General features: G+C 48.1%; 1 protein-coding gene across 4 annotated transcripts in view; it reads right to left on the reverse strand.

Annotated features, from left to right (window-relative positions):
* Window positions 1–17258, reverse strand: part of LOC141049390 (FAST kinase domain-containing protein 1, mitochondrial-like) — a 57189-nt gene that overhangs the window by 19587 nt on the left and 20344 nt on the right. For all 4 annotated transcript variants that reach the window (XM_073545819.1, XM_073545821.1, XM_073545820.1 and 1 more), the window contains exons 4-7: window positions 13033–13158; window positions 10190–10588; window positions 2554–2664; window positions 2006–2137 (exon numbers count right to left, since the gene is read on the reverse strand). In XM_073545819.1, the coding sequence (XP_073401920.1) occupies window positions 2006–2137; window positions 2554–2664; window positions 10190–10588; window positions 13033–13158 (768 nt within the window). The remainder of the gene's footprint in view (window positions 1–2005; window positions 2138–2553; window positions 2665–10189; window positions 10589–13032; window positions 13159–17258) is intronic.

The raw sequence follows: 17258 nt of genomic DNA on the forward strand, positions 1-17258 counted from the left end.
ATATAATATGGTATACTATTGGTGACATAGAGACCTGGGGCGACGATCGCCTATATAATATGGTATACTATTGGTGACATAGTGACCTGGGACGACGATCGCTTATATAATATGGTATACTATTGGTGACATAGAGACCTGGAGAGACGATCGCCTATATAATATGGTATACTATTGGTGACATAGAGACCTGGGGCGACGATCGCCTATATAATATGGTATACTATTGGTGACATAGTGACCTGGGGCGACGATCGCCTATATAATATGGTATACTATTGGTGACATAGAGACCAGGAGCGACGACCACCATATAATATGGTATACTATTGGTGACATAGTGACCTGGAGCGACGATCACCTATATAATATGGTATACTATTGGTGACAGAGACCTGGAGCGATGATCGCCTATATAATATGGTATACTATTGGTGACATAGAGACCTGGGGCAATGATCGCCTATATAATATGGTATACTATTGGTTACATAGAGACCTGGAGAGACGATCGCCTATATAATATGGTATACTATTGGTGACATAGTAACCTGGGGAGACGATCGCCTATATAATATTGTATACTATTGGTGACATAGTGACCTGGGGCGACGATCGCATATATAATATGGCATACTATTGGTCACATAGTGACCTGGGGAGACGATCGCCTATTTAATATAATATACTATTGGTGACATAGTGACCTGGGGCGACAATCGCCTATATAATATACTATTGGTGACATAGTGACCTGGGGCGACAATCGCCTATGTAATATAGTATACTATTGGTGACATAGTGACCTGGGGCGACGATCGCCTATATAATATGGTATACTATTGGTGACATAGTGACCTGGAGCGACGATCGCCTATATAATATGGTATACTATTGGTGACATAGTAACCTGGGGCGACGATCGCCTATATAATATGGTATACTATTGGTGACATAGTGACCTGGGGCGACGATCGCCTATATAATATGGTATACTATTGGTGACATAGTAACCTGGGGCGACGATCGCCTATATAATATGGTATACTATTGGTGACATAGTGACCTGGGGCGACGATCGCCTATATATGGTATACTATTGGTCACATAGACATAGTGACCTGGGGAGACAATCGTCTATATAATATACTATTGGTGACATAGTGACCTGGGGCGACGATCGCCTATATAATATACCGTAGTATACTATTGGTGACATAGTGACCTGGGGAGACGATCGCCTATATAATATGGTATACTATTGGTCACATAGACATAGTGACCTGGGGACACAATCGCCTATTTAATATGGTATACTATTAGAGACAGAGACCAGGAGCGACGATCACCTATATAATATGGTATACTATTGGAGACATAGACCTGGAGCGACGATCACCTATATAATATGGTATACTATTGGTGACATAGTGACCTGGAGCGACGATCGCCTATATAATATGGTATACTATTGGTGACATAGTGACCTGGGGCGACGATCGCTTATATAATATGGCATACTATTGGTGACATAGTGACCTGGGCTGGAACGATGATCGTCTATATAATATGGTATACTACTGGTTACAAAGAGACCTGGGGCGACGATTGCCTATATAATATGGCATACTACTGGTGACATAGTGACCTGGAGCAAGGATCGCCTATATAAGTGCATGAAAACCATAGGAGCCGCAGTCCCCTAAGAAGAGACGACTCCTTTGAAATGCGTATGAAAAGTTCTCTCCTTTATCCATGGACTGTTCCGTAGCGGGTTGGGGATTCTCTTTTAAGTTCACATAACGCAGTTTGCATTTTTTCAATTCTGTTTTATTCTTGGGTAAATAAAATCTAAGAAACATCTGATGGTGGAAGATAATAATCCTCTAAAACCAGAAAGTAAAATGTCTGAAAGTGACAATGGGTAAATCCTCGCCATCAGCACTGGTGACACCCAGGACCCTGGAGAGGCGATATAGCACAGCCGCAGTCACGGGGACCTTACCTTTGCAGATGTCCTTGCAGTTCTTTCATTAACTTGCTATTTTGATACGACAGATGGACCAAGGCCTCAGTTATATAATACAGCTGGATGGGTTTGCAGATATCTAGATGCTCCTGTAAAAGGAGGAAAATTCTAAAGAAAGAAAAAGAAAAAGAGTTTAGGAAATGCACATTACCGCTACAACTAGTGCCTGATCACGACTGCTCGGACCTCAAGACCTCCATGGGTGACCAGCAAAGTGAGGACCGGGTAAATATAGCTTTAAGTGTGGATCAACATTTAAAGGGATAGTCCAGACATGGCAGGTCATCAATATCAGACGAGTGGAGGTCCGAAACCCCAAAGTTCAGCTGTTATCAGCTCCGGCCAGATGTACACAATGTGCTCACCCAGCACAGCCTGGCTCTTCACCGTCCGCTCCCAGGTATCGCAGCTCGAGGACAAGCTCCTATATAACGTCCTGGCCCCATAACGCCCCCATTGTCAGGCTCGGGGACACTTCTAGGGTTTTAGGAAGAAAAAAATAGCAGTAAAACCAAAATTCCTACTTATGGATGAGGGCGTTGTTTTTAGAGTCCATTTCCACCAGTGCTTTCAGGACGAGCAGCAGTCGGCTCAGGTTCATCTCATCAATGAAGGTCGGAAGCTTTTCTTCAAGTCTGGAGGGAGACGAAGATATTTTTGTAGACGTTTATATACAGAAATGACTTAGAGGAGCAGATCACCGGTTTCCAGAAATTAAGTCATCAATGTCTTTGGGTTTTGTCTTGTATAGCCCATGTACTTGGCATTGCGGACCAACAAAGGGAACCCAGCAAGCAATGGGCGCATACAGCGCCTGCGTCAAATCAAGGCAGACGTGGTAAAAAAAAAAAATCACTTCACTTAAATTGGGTATTCCTATCTCCAAGAACCTATCCCAATATGTGGTAGTTGTAATAATAATATTAGCAAATAATTCTAATTAGAAATGCAGTATAGTTCTTCCGATTTACTATGTCTCTTTCCTATTGTGCAGGCATTATGCATTAAAGATTTTGCAGTGTTTGCCTTCTATAGCGATTGTGTATAAATAAACGCTATATAAATAAAAAAAAAAAATTGTTATTATTATATAGCATTGTATATTGCTGGCTACAGAATGAGTTAACTGAGAATCTTTCAGTGAGCTGGTTCTGAAAGGGAATCTGTAACTCTTATCTCTCTTTTTTTCCAGAGCTCCCATCAGCTGATTGAGCAGAGAAAGAAAGAGCCATTAAAACCTAAAACATTTAATGAATTCGAATTGTAAAAAGGAGATTTTTGTGTACTCACCGTAAAATCTCTTTCTCTTAGCCTTTAATTGGGGGACACAGAACCGTGGGTGTTATGCTGCTGTCCACTAGGAGGCGACACTATGCATAATCTGAAAAAGATTAACTTTGTCTCCTCCTCTGCAGTATACACCCCTGGACGGCGTCAGCCTTCTCCAGTTTTGTGCAAAAGCATTAGGAGGAAAATACCAGAAACATAACCATGCCTGTAAGAAGGCTACTATAAACGAGCTCAAACAACAATATGAGAACCCAACCGTAACAACGGCCCGCAAGGGCAACAGGGTGGGAGCTGTGTCCCCCAATTAAAGGCTAAGAGAAAGAGATTTTACGGTGAGTACACAAAAATCTCCTTTACTCTGTCGCCTTATTGGGGGACACAGAACCGTGGGACTTCCCAAAGCAGTCCCTGGGCGGGAAGCAGTGGACGAATATTGTGCTGACAGTCCCCTAGACTTGGGGTACTGCCGCCTGCAGGACCCGTCTACCCAGGCTCGCATCCGCTGAGGACTGGGTATGCACTCGGTAGTGTTTTGTAAATGTGTGCAGGCTAGTCCAAGTGGCTGCCTTACACATTTGATGTGCCGAGGCTTGATGCCGAATGGCCCAAGAGGCCCCTACCGCCCGCGTAGAGTGTGCCGTGATACCGGCCGGAAGAGGAGAATTGTTGAGGCGGTAAGCCTCTTGAATGGTGGACTTGATCCACCTAGCAAGGGTGGCTTTGGAAGCTGGTAGGCCCTTGCGAACGCCTTCTGGAAGAAGGAAAAGTGAATCAGACTTCCGGAAAGGAGCAGTCCTAGACACATAAACACGCAATGCCCTGACAAGGTCAAGCGTATGCAGAGCCTTCTCCACCCTATGAACGGGAGCCGGGCAAAGGGACGGTAGTGAGATTTCCTCATTGAGGTGGAAGCTGGACACAACCTTCGGAAGGAAGGATGGGACTGTACGTAGAACCACCTTGTCCTGATGAAAAACCAGGAAGGGTTGTCTGCAGGAAAGAGCTGAGAGTTCAGACACCCTGCATAGCGATGTGATCGCCACCAGGAAAACCACTTTCTGTGATAGAAAGCGGAGTGAGACCTCCTTAAGGGGTTCAAAAGGAGGTGACTGTAGTGCTGTCAAGACCAGGTTGAGGTCCCACGTCTCCAACGGACGTTTGTAGGGGGGAACCAATCGGGAAACCCCTTGGAGAAAAGTCTTCACTTGCGGCTTGTTAGCAATACGCCTCTGAAAGAGCACTGAAAGCGCTGACACCTGGCTCTTCAGCGAGCCCAGGGATAGCCCGGCGTCCAGGCCTGACTGAAGGAAACCGAGGACCGTTGGATGAGAATAGGGGAGTGGGATCTGCCCACGAGATTCGCACCATGTGAAGAAAACCTTCCAGGTACGATAGTAAATCTTGGCTGAAGTTGGCTTTCGAGCCCTGATCATGGTTTTAACGACTTCCGGTGAAAAACCTGCTTGGGTCAAAACCCAGGTCTCAATGGCCACGCCGTCAAATTGAGAGCTCCTGAGTTCTGGTGGAAGAACGGGCCTTGTGACAGGAGGTCGGGACGTGTGGGGAGACGCCAGGGAGCATCTGCTGTGAGTTGCACGACATTGGCGTACCATGTACGCCTGGGCCAGTCTGGAGCGATCAGGATGGTGGGAACACCCTCTTGTGTGATCTTCCTCAGGACTCTGGAGATCAGGGGGAGGGGTGGAAAAATGTACAGAAGCTGGAACTGGGTCCAGTCCTGAACCAGGGCATCTGCTCTGAGCGACCGCGGATCGCGCGTCCTGGCCATGAAATTGGGAACCTTGGCATTGGGATGGGATGCCATTAGATCCACGTCCGGGGTGTCCCAACGATGACAGATCTGACAGAAAACTTTGGGATGGAGAGACCACTCCCCCGAGTCCATTCCTTGTCGGCTGAGATAGTCGGCTTCCCAGTTGTCCACACCCGGAATGTGGACAGCAGAGAGTACCGACCTCGCATTCTCCGCCCATTGTAGGATACGTGTTACTTCGGTCATCGCCTGGATACTGCGGGTGCCGCCATGATGGTTCACGTATGCCACTGCCGTGGCATTGTCCGACTGTACTCTGATATGAGAGTCTGCTAGCAAGTGATGGAAGGCTTTCAACGCCAGGAAGATGGCCCGAATTTCCAGGATGTTGATGGGCATGGTCGCTTCCATTGGTGACCACCTGCCTTGCGCTCTGTGATGCAGGTGCACCGCGCCCCAACCTATAAGGCTTGCGTCGGTGGTCAAAACCTTCCATTGACCGGAGAGAAAGGATTTTCCCCTTGCGAGCGAGGTTGGCTCGAGCCACCAGTGCAGGGACCTCCTGGTTTTTGCTGATAACCGGAACTCCCTGTCGAGGGAGAACGGATTCCTGTCCCAGGACTTGAGGATGGCCAGTTGAAGGGGTCTGAGGTGAAACTGGGCAAACGGTACCGCCTCCATTGCTGCTGCCATCCTGCCAAGTACTCTCATGGCATACCGGAGAGATCTGGGGGACTTGCGGAGGAGTGTGTGAACTCCCAGACGGAGAGCCAGTGCCTTGTCTCTGGGGAGAATCACCAGACCCTTGGAGGTGTCGAATAACATCCCCAGGAAGGTCAGAAACTGACTCGGGGTAGTCGAGGACTTCTGTAAATTGACTAACCATCCCAGGTGCCTCAGAGTGTCGATCGTGATCGAGACGTTGACCTCGCAGTCCTTGAGGGTGGGGGCCTTGATGAGAAGGTCGTCCAGGTATGGAACGACTACTATGCCTCTGGAGTGCAGAACGTCCATGGTGGCTGCCATGACCTTTGTAAATGTTCTGGGAGCCGTGGCGAGACCGAACGGGAGGGCCACAAACTGGTAATGGTCTTGGTCGATTGCGAATCTGAGGAACCTCTGATGGGCGGGAGAAACCGGTATATGCAGGTATGCGTCCTGTATGTCTATGGAGGCGAGAGATTCTCCTTTTTCCATGGACGCAACGATTGACCGGAGGGATTCCATGCGAAAGTGACGAACTCGAACATACTTGTTGAGTTGCTTGAGGTCTAGTATGGGTCGGACGCTGCCTCCTTTCTTGGGCACCACGAACAGGTTGGAGTAGAACCCTCGGAAGCGCTCTTCTGCTGGGACCGGCACTATGACTCCTGCTTGCAGGAGGGAAGAAACCGCTTGACGGAAGGCCTGAGCTTTGAGCGAGGATTTTGGAGGGACAGAGGGAAAAAACCTGTGCGGTGGGCTGGTAGTAAACTCGATTTTGTATCCTGAAGACACTATTTTCTTGACCCACTTGTCGTCTGTAATAGGCAGCCAGACCTGCTGAAAGAGTAGCAGTCGTCCGCCTACAAGTGGGGTGTCTTCCGGAGGGCATGAGTCAAGATGAGGCAAAAGTCTGAGGTTTTCCTCCTTTAGATTTCGCTTGGCTTGCCTTTGACTGCCAGTTCCTGTCCGGCCTCTGTGCCGCACGTGTGTTGTCCCTGCGGGGGGAACGATTAAGGTTTTGTGCTGGGCGTGAGACGGACCAGCCTGAAGAATTCCGAAAGGATCGGAAACGAGATTGATTACGTCTTTTAAACGTGCGTTTTGGTCTTAGTTGAGGGAGGGAAGTACTTTTGCCCCCCGGTAGCATTGGATATCAATGTATCCAGCTTTTCACCGAAAAGACGGCCACTGAAGTACGGGAGATTTGTTAGGGACTTTTTTGAGGCCGCATCCGCTTTCCATTCTCTTAGCCAGAGAATACGCCGGATTGTGATGGCGTTTGATGCTATTGCCGCTACCCCTCTTGCAGAGTCCAACGCTGCATGGACCATGTAATCTGCCACTACTGCAATTTGCACCGCCTGGTCCGCCAGCTGAGGATTTGAGGCTTGAAGGCCCTTTTGCAAGAGATCAGCCCAGGCCATGATGGCCTTGGCTGCCCAAACTGAAGCAAAAGCGGGAGCCAGAGAGGCACCTGCCGCTTCAAAGATTGAACGAGCCATGCGTTCAACCTGTCTGTCTGCTGTGTCCTTGACGGTTGAACTGTCCGGCAGCGAGAGAAGCGTTTGTGCTGCTAGTCTAGAGACTGGAGGGTCCACTTCAGGCGGATCTGTCCAATCCTTGGTGTCTTTCTGTGGGAAGGGGTACTTTGCTTCCAAATACTTGCGATTGGCGAATTTTTTCCTCAGGCTGCGAAAAATGCTTAGAAAGGATTTTTTGAAATTCCGGGTGATTAGGGAAGACCTTCGATGGTTTCTGAACACTTTCAAAGGAAATCTTGTGTTCTGGTGCATCCGGGGTTGGATCTGAAATGTCCAGCACCCGAAGGATGGAAGAGACGATATCCTCAACTATCGCAGTATTGCTAGGGGGACAAGGGAGCAGAGCGGTCTCTGTTTCGTTATCTGAGTTGGAGTCACATATGCCCTCTGAGTCTTGTGCATCGCTAAGGAGCTCCCTAGCGGGCGAACTAGAGCGGAGGTTTTCCCTGGTCTGGGATCGTTGTGGAGATCCGCATTGTCTTTCCCTATCAGGGGACGGTCTCGGTGACCTGGAGCCACTGTGTCTCTCCCTGGAGGGGGAAGACCTATTGCTATGTGAGGACGCAGATGAACGCGACCTGTGGGTCCGCTTACGCCTCGAACTGTCGGAAGCGCCCTGTACGTGAGACCGGACGTCCCTTTGCTGGGTAACGTTCATAGCCGAGACATGACCCTTTAGAGCCTGCAGTAATGTGGAGGTCAGGTTATCTATAGATTGTGTCATAGACTACGACATCTGAGTCGCCCATTCCGGCGCAGTAGCGGTCACAGAAGCATTGGTAGGGACTTCTTGGGGTTCTGACCCTGTTTTTTGGGTACAGTCCCAGCAGTGCGGGTACGTGCTACCGCTGGGGAGAGTGACCTTGCAGGCTGTGCAGACTGCATAAAAGCAGTCTTGCCTGGTTCTTTTCTTTGAGCCCGACATAGTACCTAGGCTGATTAATAGAGGCCCTACAGGGGTATCTACGCAGAGGAAAGGAGTAGGAGAGCGCTATATGGTATAGGAATTCACAGCTGAGTCCAGAACCCAGCTGTGATCTTACCCCACCGGTGCTCCCCTTAGGTCCAGCGCTGATAAGCCACACGTCCTGTGCCCCCCGGAGACTGCTGTGCTGCCTTCCTTCAGGTGCAGCAAGATGGCCACCGGATTCTGAGGTGGAGAGGGAAGGGGGCGGAGAGCTGGAAAAGGGCGCGCTGAGCTATGTAAAAGCGCGCCATTCCTGCCTCGATCCGCCCCTTCTATGACACTGCAGTGTCATTTTCGTCATCCGGGGGGCGGGGAAAAGGCGGCGGCTTCGGCTAGGCCGAAGCCGCGGTCTAAATTAGAGGCCTGATGCCCAGGAAGGCTCCAGAGCGGCACGGTAGTCCGGGAGGGGGTCGGATTTGCACCGGACCCCCCCCCGGAATGGGCGACTGGCTAGCGGTGGGGACAGCAGGGCTAGCGGTTCCTGTGTGGGGGGTCCCTGGAGCTCCATGGAGCCACTGCTGCTGCAGAGACAGGGGCGCAGAAAGCCCTGTCTCTGCTGTGCCACGTCTGCCAGCACCCTCCCCCGGCCCCAGCAGGATCCCACAGCTGGGCTGGGGTCCCTGGTGTAGAATGCTGTCTGTACTCCGACCCTACCTGCGGCGTCTCATCCTAATGCCCCCTGCGGGGGATTAGGGAGGGTGCGTCTGTCACCGTCAGGGGGTCTTCATCCTTGCCTCAACCTCAACCCAGACCCTGAAGGGGGTTGGGGAAGGAGGGGGGGGGTCTCAACTTCGGACCAGTACCCGAGGGACTGGGGAAGGAGCGACATGGGGAACCGCCATCTCCACTTCAACTGGGCACCCCTAAAAAGGGGGCCCAAGGAAGGAGCCATGCCGGGAGTCTCGCTGGAGACCCACTTTTCTTCATCTGTTCCGACAAAAGGAAAAAAAGAAAAAAGGTGTGCCTCCTTGCGACACTAAACAAAAACTGGAGAAGGCTGACGCCGTCCAGGGGTGTATACTGCAGAGGAGGAGACAAAGTTAATCTTTTTCAGATTATGCATAGTGTCACCTCCTAGTGGACAGCAGCATAACACCCACGGTTCTGTGTCCCCCAATAAGGCGACAGAGTAATTAACTTTTGAACCCAAATACTTGCATTTAAGTTATAAAAATAAAAATGGTCTCCAAAAGTGACAACCATATAAGAGATGACATAATAAGACAAAAATTAAAGCATACTTTACATTTTAAGTGACGTTTTAGAATAGGCCATCACGTGCATGTACATGATAAATAACACAATAAATGACTTGTATGTTTCACTTTTCCCCTTTGAAGGCTGTCTAACTTTCAGTTGTCTCTGAGCTAGTGGGTGCAGACTATCTACTATGATGTCTCCCATTCACAGCACACACAGACATGAGGGATTACTGCTCTCCTGTTTGTAGCACATGTTCAGCAGCAGCAGCAGAAGCATGGAGGACATTACACAGCCGTAATGAGCAATGTAGCTCTTTGGCGAGATAAACACTTACTAGAAAGCTGTAGTATGATCTATGCTCCTACCTCCTCCGCTTTCCATAGACTTCAACGAGCAGCTGTAACCTGACACCTCAGTGAGATGACAGCTGTCTTGTCTTAAACAAGACTGAATTGAGCTGTTTTTTTTTTTTTTTGCCCAGAGTGGATTGTCAGTTCAGTTCAGGAAGGAGACGTGGCTCATAAGTGGAGAAAGAAGCCAATTTCTCTAATAAGATATATTACAAAGGTTTTTTTATGCAAAGTTTGATAGAACGAGAGTCAATATTTAAAGTTGATCTTTTTTTTTATGTATGACAAGTACTCGGCCAAGGAGAGACTGATGCGGTTTCTGACACTGACCTGTCACGTATGGGATCAGATGGCATTCTGCTTAAGGTGTCAAACAGATCTGCAAAAGTCTCGGGATCATCACACGTCTTTATCATTTCCACCAGCCTCGGCTTTGCCATAACTGGGAAATCTAAACCGTTGAGCCGCAGCTGATGATACACGCCGGTGATGTTACACAGGTTTTTGGCGTCCATTGTTCCAATATTCTGTTTGAAGTACTTGTCGTATTTCTCCAGCAGGGAGACGTATGTGAACTTGTACTTATAAAAAAGCCTTAGCACCCGGAACGCTTGCCTGATGGCGGACAGGTCGAGTCTGTGGATGACGGACTCAGTCTTCTCGATCAGTCGGTCTTGCAGGTTCGGCGAGCTTACTGCTTGTAAACAGACCAGGAGACGGGACAAAGATCTAGAGAGCGGAAGAAAGAAAGTTACGCCTGACATGTGACATTAGAGAAGATAGTGACTGCCTACAATGATACAAGGCAGTACAGCTAAAAAGACGGGGGGCCATACAGGGGTTTTACGATTTTGGAAAACCAACGTCGGTCCAGCTGCAGTTTGGTTTAAAATCAAAACCCCACAAATTACGCTTTACTCACCCTCACCCGGTACAGAACTGAGTCTCCGCGGCTGCTCCCGATATCTGTTATTGGGTGCAGTGCTGAAGCCAATCAGTTAGGCTCGTGCCGAGACACAGGACTCAGTGATTGGCTGCTGTGCTATTGACAGTAAGGCTGAGTTCACAGGTGGCGTTTTTTTCGCGTTTCCGCGGTGGTTTTAACCGCACGATTTTGCAGCGAAAACGCAAAAAATAAGCATCCCATGCATTCCTATGGGATTCCGCAATGCTGTGCTAATGCTGCGGTTTTTACCGCGGCGGAATCGCTTCGCGGTAAAAATCGCAGCATGCTCATTAATTTTGCGGAATCGCGGCGATCCCGCACCCATAGGAATGCATTGTTCCGCTTACTTCCCGCATGTGGCTGTGCACACCGTGCGGAAAGTAAGCAGAACATTTGCTGATGGTACCCACGGTCCGGAGGAGAGGAGACTGTCCTCCGGGCTCTGGGTACCATATCCCTGTAAAAAAAAAAGAATTTAAAATAAAAAATATTGTTATTCTCACCTTCCGGCGTCCCACGCAGCCTTCCCGCCTCTCTCCACGCATCCGTTCCCAGTAATCCTTTGCGAAAATGCCCGCGATGACGTCCGTTCTCGCGGTCATTGCGAATTACCGCGAGACATCGCGATCCCGCGAGAACGGACATCATCGCAGGCATTTTCGCAAAGGATTACTGGGAACAACTGCGCGGGACGTCGGAAGGTAAGAATAACACCATTTTTTTTTTTTTTTTTGCATTTTATCTTTTACTACTGATGCTGTATAGGCGGCCTCAGTAGTAAAAAGTTGGTCACACTTGTCAAACACTATGTTCGACGAGTGTGACCAACCTGTCAATCAGTTCTACAAGCGATGCTACAGATCGCTTGTAAAATGCTAGCATTTTGCAAGCTAAATATGCTTGCAAAATGCTAGTTTCTCCGCGGGAATTTAAAATGCGATTTTCCAGCGGAATGGAATTCCGGAATTCTCGCGGTAATTTCCGCGAGAGTTCCGGTACGTGTGCACTTAGCCTAAGAGAGGTGCGGAAGAGATACAGCACTGGACCCAAGGAGGGTGAGTAAAGCCCAGTGTTTTTTTTTGTTTTTGTTTTAAATCGAATACAACCAGAGAAGTGGAGCTTTCCGAAACTGGAAAATCCCTGTAACATGCAATCTATATCCACATCTAATGAAAAATAACTTGAGCTGCGCATTTTTTTTCCCGCTCCATACACAACTAAAGCAGCACCTTTCGCTTTGCATAAGCAATTTTCATACTCATATGACAACCCTTTAACAAATTGGTTACGTTACATGACTATTTTTTTTTAAGCTTCCTTAGGTGAAAGCCCAAGCTGGACCCAAGCACGTTGGAGGGTTCAAAAAATAAGAAATCCATAAATCTTGCACAGGATTAGAAAACAATGGCTGCTTTCGTCCATAAACAGCGCCCCCACAGTGAATGCAGAGATATGTGCGGTTTTGCGGCTCAGCCTCATTCACTTTCATTGAGCTGAGCTGCATTTCCACACCGATCATACGGAACGGGGTGGTGCAGTTTTTGAAACAAAGCCGAGGAGTTTTTTTTAATTTCCTGGTTAAATAAACCCAGATTAACTTTATATCTTACTACTAATAAAAAAACAAAGTCTCCGATGTCTGCGTCTATAAAAATGTGTTTAAACAGATTCTCCATTTTTAATTTTGGCATTAAAATGTATCCAAGGTGTTGTTAAAAGAAAACAAAAAAAAAAAAGATTTTTACCTACAGGACATTCTCATTTCCTGCCTAAATCCCCCCCCCCCCCGTCTACCTCTTCCCTGTAGGTGGATGCCTTCTGACCGCTGCAGCCAATCAGCAGACACTGATCGGCTGCAGCCTTGACGAAGTACATTTTCCGGCTCAAAAATCTCAAATTCACATTAGTGAATTTTTTTTTTTTTTTTTAATTGCTACATGCTGTAATTTCAAAGCGATTTCACATTTTTTCCTGCATATGCTTATATGAAAATTTCTTGCAAATTTTGTTTTGATTTATCGCAAGCAAAAATCGCTCCGACATTGAAGGAGTGGAGCTGGAAAAAAAAAAAAAGAGAAAATTAATTTTCTCCTTATTGAAAACTTTGGAAACTTTCTACTAAACTGTGAGACTTAATGTCTTGGAACTTCCTCCATTTTCATGTCTGTGCTTGCTGCCAGGTTCTCTCTGTGTCACTAGCCCGCAGGTCCGGGGGGGTTACACTTACTCGGGGTCATCGGCGTCCTCCAGATTCCTGTCCACAATCCTGGCTATCTGTCCCATAATTGGGCTTGCGGACAGATCCTGTTTTTTCAAGCATGCAGCAAACTTTGCCAACAATGGAAAATCGAGCCTGAGTAGAACAAAGGAAATCCTCGTCACAAGGTGCAGATTTACACTCGCCGCAAAACTTTACACCATCTTGTATTCCAAACCTCCACTCGGACAAGAGTGGGGTCGCCGTTTCTGTAAAAAGCAGGCCGTCGCTCCAAACCCTGGACGACCGATTTAAAAAGTCTTTTGTGAATGAGCTCTCAAAACGGATCAGATGAAAAATTCACACACAAAAAAAGCACTAAAATACCTGCGCTACTGGTCCATCAAGTAAGAACCTATAGAATCCGGGGGGTTAAGGACTTGTTCACGTGACACAAATTTGCTGCAATGTGAACGACGTTTCAAAAATCTCATCCACTCGGGGTGGAAAATTTCCTTGTGGATACTATATTTCACAAGGTTGATTGTGAAGTATGTCAAATGTTTGGGTGGATTTTCCCCACCGATTTTACTTTTTAGGCCACGGTCACAGGTTCAGTATTCGCTCAAGATTTTCCATGAGTATTTGGAAGCCAAAACCAGGAGTGGAACAATCAGAGGGAAAGCATAATAGAAACCCGTCACCACTTCTGGAGTTATCACCCACTCTGGTTTTGGCTTACAGATACTGATGTACGAGTAAAATACTGAACGTGTACAAATGTAAAAACAGCATCAAATCTGCACCAAAATCAGCATGTAATATATTTAGATTTTGCTGAAGATCTGGACAGAATCAGCAACAGATTATTTCATTTTTTTTTACATATAAGCAGAGATCTGTGTGCCTCCCAATAAGCTCCAAGACCTTCGTAGGTACGGAAATGAACTCTATAAATCCATTGAAACAAGTCACCCATTGGAGCTTTACACAGCTGCACCAACTGTCCAGAAACAGGGCACTTTTCCCCCTATGCCATAAAAAAATAAATTGATGCATCCGTAACTTTTTTTTTTTTTTTTGAGGTTGGAGAAATGTCATCTTTTTTTATATCAGTGTTATGGGTTGTAGACTTATATCACTACATAAAGAGGTATTCCCATCTCCAAGATCCTATCCCAATATGTATTAGGTGTAATAATACAAATATTAGCAAATACCTCCAATTAGAAATGTAGCATAGTTCTTCTAATACGCTATGTCGCTTACCCAATGTGCAGAGCATTGCAGTAGCTAGGTAGCCATGGTTACCACTCATATAGCGACAGTTAGTTGTTAATGGTCATAACCATGGATATGTAAGCTACTGCACAGGGAGTAAGAGACATAGCTTATCAGAAGAACTATACTACATTTGTAACTGGAGGGATTTGCTATTATTATTCCACCTACTACATGTTGGGATAGGATCTTGGAGATGGGAATATTCCTTTAAAGATTTATTAAGGTTTTCTACGGCAACTGTAAAAAAAAAAAAATGTTGGCTGTCTGGGATTTTTGGAGAAGTTGTCCACAAAAAGGAGATTTTTGTGTACTCACCGTAAAATCTCTTTCTCTTAGCCTTTAATTGGGGGACACAGAACCTTGGGTGTTATGCTGCTGTCCACTAGGAGGCGACACTATGCATAATCTGAAAAAAGATTAACTTTGGCTCCTCCTCTGCAGTATACACCCCTGGACGGCGTCAGCCTTCTCCAGTTTTGTGCCAAAGCATAAGGAGGAACGTAACCAAATAACATAACCATGCCTGTAAGAAGGCTACTATGTACGAGCTCAAGAACAATATGAGAACTCAACAGGAAACAACGGCCCGTAAGGGCAACAGGGTGGGAGCTGTGTCCCCCAATTAAAGGCTAAGAGAAAGAGATTTTACGGTGAGTACACAAAAATCTCCTTTACTCTGTCGCCTAATTGGGGGACACAGAACCTTGGGACGTCCCAAAGCAGTCCCTGGGTGGGAAGCAGTGGACGAATATTGTGCTGACAGTCCCCTAGACTTGGGGTACTGCCGCCTGCAGAACCAGTCTACCCAGGCTCGCATCCGCTGAGGACTGGGTATGAACACTGTAGTGTTTCGTAAACGTGTGTAGGCTAGTCCAAGTGGCCGCCTTGCACACTTGTTGTGCCGAAGCCTGATGCCGAATGGCCCAGGAGGCCCCTACTGCCCGTGTAGAGTGTGCCGTGATACCGGCCGGAAGAGGGGAACTGTTAAGTCGGTAGGCCTCATGTATGGTGGACTTGATCCACCTGGCAAGGGTAGCCTTGGAAGCCGGCAACCCCTTGCGACTACCTTCCGTAAGAATGAAGAGGGAATCGGATTTCCGGAAAGGTGCAGTCCTGGACACGTAAATCCGCAATGCCCTGACTAGGTCAAGCGTATGCAGAGCCTTCTCCACTCTATGTACCGGAACCGGGCAAAGGGAAGGCAGTGAAATCTCTTCGTTAAGGTGAAAGTTGGACACAACCTTCGGAAGGAAGGATGGTACCGTGCGGAGAACCACTTTGTCCTGGTGAAAGGCTAGGAAAGGTCGTCTGCAGGAAAGTGCTGACAATTCCGACACTCTGCGTAACGAGGTGATAGCCACTAGAAAAACCACTTTCTGAGACAGAATGGAGAGTGGAACTTCTCTAAGAGGTTCGAAGGGTGGAGCTTGCAATGCTGTCAGGACCAGATTGAGGTCCCACGTATCCATCGGACGTTTGTAGGGAGGAACCAATCGGGGAAACTCCCTGGATGAAAGTCCTTACTTGCGGTTTAATAGCAATGCGCTTTTGAAAAAGGACTGAAAGCGCCGACACCTGACTCTTAAGCGAACTTAAGGATAGCTTGGCATCTAGGCCCGATTGAAGAAAACCTAGTACCTTCGGGAGGTAATAAGGGAGTGGGACTTGTCCATGAGATTCGCACCAAGAAAAGAAGGCTCTCCAGGTACGATAATAGAGCTTGGCAGAGGCAGGCTTCCTTGCCCTGATCATAGTTGCAATGACTGCCGGTGAAAAACCTGCCTGGGTTAGAATCCAGGTTTCAAGGGCCATGCCGTCAAATTGAGGGCCCCTGAATTCTGGTGGAAGAACGGACCTTGAGACAGAAGGTCGTGGCGGTCGGGTAGACGCCAGGGGGCGTCTGCCGTAAGTTGGACGATGTCGGCGTACCAAGTACGTCTGGGCCAGTCTGGCGCGATGAGGATGGTCGGAACTCCCTCTTGCTTGACCTTCCTCACGACCCTGGCTATTAGGGGGAGGGGTGGAAAGATGTACAGGAGTCGGAACTGGGACCAGTCCTGGACCAGGGCATCCGCTCCGAGCGACCGCGGGTCGTGTGTCCTGGCCATGAAATTGGGAACCTTGGCATTGAGATGGGATGCCATTAGGTCCACATCCGGGGTTCCCCATCGTTGACAGATCTGGTAAAAAATCTCGGGATGGAGAGACCACTCCCCCGAGTCCATTCCTTGCCTGCTGAGGAAGTCGGCTTCCCAGTTTTCTACACCCGGAATGTGTACCGCAGAAAGAACCGACCTTGTGTCTTCCGCCCAGCGGAGGATATGAGCCACTTCTCTCATTGCCTGGGTGCTGCGGGTCCCGCCTTGGTGATTCACGTATGCCACAGCCGTGGCATTGTCCGACTGTATCCGTATGTGCGAGGCTGCAAGCAAGTGATGAAAGGCTCTCAGTGCCAAGAGAATGGCCCTGATTTCCAGAACATTGATGGGCAATGTCACTTCCCTCGGTGACCACTTGCCCTGTGCCCTGTGATGTAGGTGTACCGCCCCCCAGCCTGTCAGGCTTGCATCGGTAGTCAGGATCTTCCATTGTCCTGAGAGGAATGGCTTCCCTCGTGTAAGCGAGGTTGGTTTGAGCCACCAGTGCAGGGATCTCCTGGTCGATGACGTCAACCTGAACTCCCTGTCGAGGGAGAAGGGGTTCCTGTCCCAAGATCTGAGTATGGCTAGCTGAAGGACCCTGAGGTGAAACTGGGCAAATGGCACTGCCTCTATTGCTGCTGCCATCCTGCCGAGGATTCTCATGGCAAACCGGAGAGATCGAGGAGGACTGCGAAGGAGTGTGCGAACTCCCAGATGGATGGCCAGTGTCTTGTCCTTGGGAAGGAGCACCAGGCCCCTGGTGGTGTCGAATACCATTCCCAGGAATGTTAGAGTCCGAGTTGGGATGGTCGACGATTTCTGTAGGTTGAC

Source organism: Dendrobates tinctorius, unplaced genomic scaffold (assembly GCF_039654945.1).
Source record: "Dendrobates tinctorius isolate UK_male_01 unplaced genomic scaffold, ASM3965494v1 ptg000143l, whole genome shotgun sequence".
NCBI classification, from domain to species: domain Eukaryota; kingdom Metazoa; phylum Chordata; class Amphibia; order Anura; family Dendrobatidae; genus Dendrobates; species Dendrobates tinctorius.